The sequence below is a fragment of the Cyprinodon variegatus genome, unplaced genomic scaffold (genome assembly GCF_000732505.1).
Source record: "Cyprinodon variegatus isolate N-32 unplaced genomic scaffold, C_variegatus-1.0 Scaffold64, whole genome shotgun sequence".
Lineage (NCBI taxonomy): Eukaryota > Metazoa > Chordata > Actinopteri > Cyprinodontiformes > Cyprinodontidae > Cyprinodon > Cyprinodon variegatus.
The window spans coordinates 1,454,817-1,460,816 of NW_015150517.1; the positions used below are offsets into that span (position 1 = coordinate 1,454,817).

General features: G+C 38.5%; 1 protein-coding gene across 1 annotated transcript in view; it reads right to left on the reverse strand.

Annotated features, from left to right (window-relative positions):
* map3k5 (mitogen-activated protein kinase kinase kinase 5) overlaps positions 1–6,000 on the reverse strand; it is an 87,336-nt gene that overhangs the window by 8,269 nt on the left and 73,067 nt on the right. Inside the window, exons 20-25 of the mRNA XM_015371751.1 lie at positions 4,794–4,971; positions 3,509–3,526; positions 2,899–3,076; positions 1,349–1,517; positions 1,068–1,253; positions 92–197 (exon numbers count right to left, since the gene is read on the reverse strand). Of these exons, the coding sequence (XP_015227237.1) occupies positions 92–197; positions 1,068–1,253; positions 1,349–1,517; positions 2,899–3,076; positions 3,509–3,526; positions 4,794–4,971 (835 nt within the window). The remainder of the gene's footprint in view (positions 1–91; positions 198–1,067; positions 1,254–1,348; positions 1,518–2,898; positions 3,077–3,508; positions 3,527–4,793; positions 4,972–6,000) is intronic.

The window sequence follows — 6,000 nt, forward strand, 5'->3', positions numbered from 1 at the left end:
CAGCTCATATCCTGATCACTAAGTTGTGCCCAGGAGCAGCTCGGCTCTAATTGCATTATGGGGGCTCTGTTCGGCACACCAAGGATGTTACCTGGAACCAGGATGGTGATGGCAGTCTGCACAGCTTTCCGGATGATGTTGTCCAGAGCAAACATCCAGTGAGGCTTGATGTTGTGATTTCGTAGCACTTTGTTTACCTGGGAATTATTTGCACAGTTAGACCACCACCAAAACACATTTGATTTCAAATATTCTGTCACCAGTTTTTTATATATCTTCTGATATATTTTTGCTCTGATTTTTCATTCAAACTTGAGTCAGAGATGACCAACAGGAGGCGCTACAGCTCCAATGTCGGTCTTCGGTTATGCAATACTCCAGATCAATATAAAAAATACTATTTGCTCATGTTTCGTTTCATCTGCATTTCTAAAAAGGGGGGGTGTATATGAGCCTATTTGCAAAAGATTAAATTACCTCTGGCAGATCCCCTCTTTCACTGAAGCCTTTTTTAAGTGTTTATCTGGTCTCATTGCAGGAGGAAGAGAAAAGAAATAGCTTGCTCTAGAATGCCGCAGGTGTAGAATGCGTGCAATAACACCAACAGGTTGACAGAAAGGTGAGAGGCACCTCTGCCTTCAAAACGGGGATGGATAATAGGCAGGAAGTCACATAATGAGGCTCAAAATACTGGAGAATACTAGTTTTTGAACCCTTAACATTTTTGGACCTTTTCTATTAATATATAACCACATATTTTTGGTTTTTGTCCACATAGGTGAATAAAAAAAGGTAGTGCATATTTTTTAAATGAAAAAATAAGAGATCTGAAATGTGTCTTTGTTTTTATTTGATTTTTTTTTTTGCAATGATAGTTATAAATATATCCAGAAGAACAAAGTCTCTTCAAAATTCCCCCATTACAAAAAAATAAAATAATAAAATCCACCTGTCTGACATATTTGGCTACTATAGCATCCGTTAATCAATGTTGTATTCACTTTCCTTTTTGCATTAAAATAAATTGTGATGTTAGTGCGAGCAGAATCATTTCTGAGGAGACTTACAGCATCTTGAAAGCTGAACAGCACGACCTGCAGCTGACTGATGGCGGTGCTGTCAAAGTCCAGCTCCAGTTTGAGCTGCGACAGCGTGCTGGCGATGATTTTCCTGTCGGCCACGCGGACAAAGTCGGCTAAACTCACAACCAGGGTGGAGATGTGCTGAGGCTTCAGCTTCATTTCCTCAGAGCCCTGGAGGTCAATGATGGTCATAAAACAGACGTTTGTAATTATTTGGGAACTACTGACCCGTCCTTACCCCTCTGAGGCTTTTGTCCACCACCCACCTGTGTCAGAGCCTCCATTAGGTTGCCTACAACCTTGTCCTGGTCCTCAGTCAGGATGCGGTTCAGGGTGGCTCGCCTCTCGCTGTCCTTCCGCAGCATGAAGAAGCCGGTATCCTTCTCATCAGGAGATGGAGGTGCGCTGTGGTCCTCAAAGTTTTCCACAGGGATGCTGAGAATAAGTTCACATATTATTTACACTCAGATTTCTTATTCTAACAAAATTGCAGGTTGATGATTATCAAGAAAACCGACATTTAAAAAATAAATAAATCTGAGAACCGGCTGTGAGGCTGTTCACTTTAAAAACAGGCACATTTGTTCAACTGGATTTATTTCCAGACTTTGACTAGGTCTGACTAGGCTTCTTTTTTTAGTTGCTTACTTTAAACATTTAATGGTGGAGTTGTAATTGTGCCCGGCATTATTTTCTAGCTCCGTTACCCCAAGTGTGCTTGAGCTTAAACTAACAAACCTTTTTGATTCTTAGGAAAATTTGTAGTTCCTCATTTTATGTCAAGTCATCTAGGTCCTAAAGCAACAAATAAGCCGCAGATAATCAATCTACATCCTCCATGAATTAGCTTTAGGTCACATGACACAGCATGCAAGATTTCCAAAAGGTTCCAGAAAAGAAAAAGCCTTGGGTGTAAAGCTGGGAAGATACACTTCAAAACTTATCAGGATATTAGCTGATATTATCATGGCAACAATAAAATTGACAGTTAAAAAATACCCATATCTCTTAGCACGTTTTCCCAGGTAACCCTTTTGGCTGCGACTGCTTATGACAGCAATCAAAGCCCCACAACCACAAATAATACTCTTGAAGAATTTATACACTAAAAATCGTCCTTTTCAGGACACCAGTTGCATAAAATAAAATGATATATATCACTAAACACCTGGTAGTAACCGCATTTACATCACATTCCTCAAATTTGTCAATGCCCCTATGGAAAAAAAACATGCAAGTACTGAAAAAAGTGCAAATAATAGTATTGAAAATTCAGTTTTTAATCATCATTGATTCTAATTTATTTTTTAGATGATAAATCAAAATTCTTAGAATGACTAGAATCTTATTACGATAACGATAAATGACACGTTAAATGTATATTATGAATATTGACCACCTCTGGGGCATCTTTCCAGCCTGTTTCACATTGATAGATGTCAGCAATTTTGTTCCTCATTTGTCCTTGAATTAGTTTGAATCAGAGCAAGTTTATCTTTTGTCTTTTTTTAACAGACCTTTAAGCTACATTTATGCTATCAGGCAGGTTCCATTCAAGTCTTTTGGTTTAGTGTTTAATGTTTCATGTAGTAAGTGGAACTTGTTTTGTACGAAGGTAACCACATATTCATTTCCTTGAACTAGAAATCTTATGCAACATTTTTTAAGATAAATTATGCCTATAGAACTGATAAGTCCTATTTATATCAATCTATTTACAGACTTTTGAAGAGTGCTATTATAATTTAAATATATTGTAAAACCAATTATTTGCTCTAACCCCAGAGACCCTGACAACAGTTACCATTGAATCTACCTGAGGAAAAGAGGCCTCTGCCCCTTGATGTCTCTCTCGCTGTAGCACTTGACGCTAGGCTTGAAGCTGAATGGGTTCGTATTGAGGTCATTGTCTGGAGAGACGGAGCCGTACTCGCTGCTGCTGCTGGTGTCCTCCACCACCACCGGAACCGGCAGGGAGATGCTGCGCAGGTACTCTGAAGAAAAGCAAATCCACGATAATAAAGAGCCTCTGTAATGCTTCCAGAACTACTCACAAAAAAAAATAAAAAATCACAAATTCTAATAAAGTCTGTAATACCAGCTGGTATCCTGTATTAAATTGCCACGAAAAGGATACATTTATATTTGAAGAATAGGGATGAATGAAAGTATTGTGACTTTGCTTAAAGCATCATGCAGCAGATTAAAACAGTAGTGTTTAACTTATAAGCAGGTTCTAAACGGCACGTGGAAAAAGTTGTTTAAAGTTTATTTTGAGTTCTTGGAAAGAGGGGGTAGTGGAACAGAGAGCAGGAAAAGAAATGTAAACTGTGGTTAAGGCACTAGGTTTGCAAAGCAGGCAGATGTTCCATGCAGCTGAAGTTCAGTCGACAAAAGTAGACTACTTAGCAGTAATTAGGTCTCACCTGATCCTGTAGATGGAGCTGTGAAGGAAGATGAGAGAAATTAGAGTTTCTGCAGTTTCATGAGAGCGAAACAGAAGTTTATATAAATGATGAACAAGGAACCGTAACATTGACAAACAGGCAGCCTGCAGAGCAGCTTTAAATCGGTTTCCTAATCTTCTACCCTGTTAATTAGGCAAGTTTTTACATTTGGTTAATTCAATGTTCTTGTATTTAGAAAAGGGTGACCAGATTTTGATTTGCAAAAAAAGAGACACTAGACCATGCAGTGGAACATTTTAATGATACATATTAAAATAATCCCTTCTCTGAGTTGTTAGAAAGAAAAATAAGTAATTACTCTTACGTTTTTACAAGCCAACGAGTACAAAATTAACTGAAAGGATACACAAAATGACATTAAAGATAAAAAAAATCTAAAGTATTGTTTTTTGTATGTTTGATTCATTTATTAACTGCCTCTGAAGCATTTATAAAAGGTTATTATGAAGGTTATTATAAAATGTTACCAAAATAAGTAATCTTTTTCTTGATTTATAATTGGCTATTTATTTTTCCAGGGAAGATATAAGTAACCTTTCCTTTGCTGCACATCTGTAAAGCGTTCACTTGTACTTTAAAGATCTTGTACACAGCAGGAGCAGAACTACCAGTGCCACCCTGATGTCTAAGAGGAGAGCCACCCACATAGCTACAGCTCAGGGACAGAAAAAAACAGCAGAACGGCTCTCGTGTTCCAGTCAACTTAAGCAAAAGCCCATTGGTGCAGTGAAAAATGGAGAAAATCAAACTTTCTCTTTAATAATCTATAAACCATCCCCAGATGCCACAGACAGAGTGTGAAAATGGATGTCTGGGGAAGAGGACATTTAGTCATCCTAAGTTTAAGTTGTCTTTGTTTTCAGCTTCCTGTTTTATTTTGCATAATCTGCTCTGCTCGATTCACTTCCTGTCTGTCTGCGTTTTCTGGTCTCCCGTTGGTTTTGGGTCACTTATATTTATGTTATATTTTGGTATTCTTTATTGTGTTATTTGTATGATAATCATTACAATCACTTTTTTCAGAAACTGGAATCGGATCAAATTTGAGGGTGAAAGTCAGCTACATAATTCTGATTGGTTGGTGCAAAATTAGTTCTAGACACATTTCCTACTATTTAATCTTATAACTAACTGCCTGCAGTACCTTAATATAAACCACTTAATTAATATGCCAACAAACTGCATAAAAAATAAATAAATTTTAAAGGCTTTAGCTAGACAGAATTTGGATGGGTGCATCTACCTGCAAGGCCAGTCCTGCTCTTTTTCCTTCGGCTGGTGACGGTGAGGAACTCGTCGGTGAGCAGGTCGACAGCAGTGGAGCGGCGATCAGGGTCAGGCTCGAAGCAACGCAGGATGAAAGCTTTGGCTTCCGGTGACATTGTGTCTGGGATTTCTGGGTGGATCTTAAACATGCCGACCTGCAAAACAAGGTCACAAAATCTAATCCTGTATGTGAATGATTAGGAAATTGGATGTGCTATCTTATGGTAGTAAATTATTTCAAAAACGCTTCAGGCAAGACCAAGACCTTATAGACAAGTCCAAGACTTTACAAGGTCTTGTCTCGGTACTCCCTGGTTTCAGTGGCTGTGGTCTTGAATACGATACTATAATTTAGGATAAGACAAAGATTTCTCTCCCTTGTTGCATTCACAAGAATGACCTGAAAGCAGATCAGAGCTCTTTTGTTGTTTATGTTGTTTTACAAAAAAAACATAAGGCACCGCTGCTGAGAAACCAGTGTTTTGAACATGTGTCTAAATACAACGGCTTTTTTTCTCCTTATTAGGTACAGTAATCATACAGCATGCCTCTATTACAGATCCACACTCCTTTAATAGAGTCCCATCAGATGGAAAATTCCACGGTGGGAGCTTTTACATGACCACTATAATGTTTTCCAGACATCCAGCTACTCTTTTTAAGTCCTTAATGGGCCTCTCTTGGTTAGAAAAAAAAAATGCTGGAGAGGTTTAACTTTCCAACCACAGCATATAGTATAGAGAGAGATAAATCAAACAAAAGAAAAGTGCATGTCAGCTTGTCAGAGCTGCACCCACCAGGCCACACGTCTGTTTGTGTTCAAACAAACGATCCTGCGAGGACGTTGCTGTTGAAGTTCCTGCTGAGCTCGATCATGTTGCAGCCCTACAGGTGGTGACACAGCGCAGGTGCAAAATACACAACTCTCCAGTTTGGTTTTCATTAAAACAGTGTGTGAGATGCAAGAGTCCTTGGTTACTAGTTAATTCACTTTCCTATCAGCTTCAACAATATTCTTTAGAAGGCCTTTCTTATTTGTCTGGGGTTTAAACACAAACTTTCGCAAAAAAACACGCCTCAAAGACCAAACCTGTCTTTCCTAGACAACATGAAGCCTCAACATTTCCATGGTATTTGTATGTGTTAATAATACATTTGACAGATTGGCAGTGATGGGACTAACG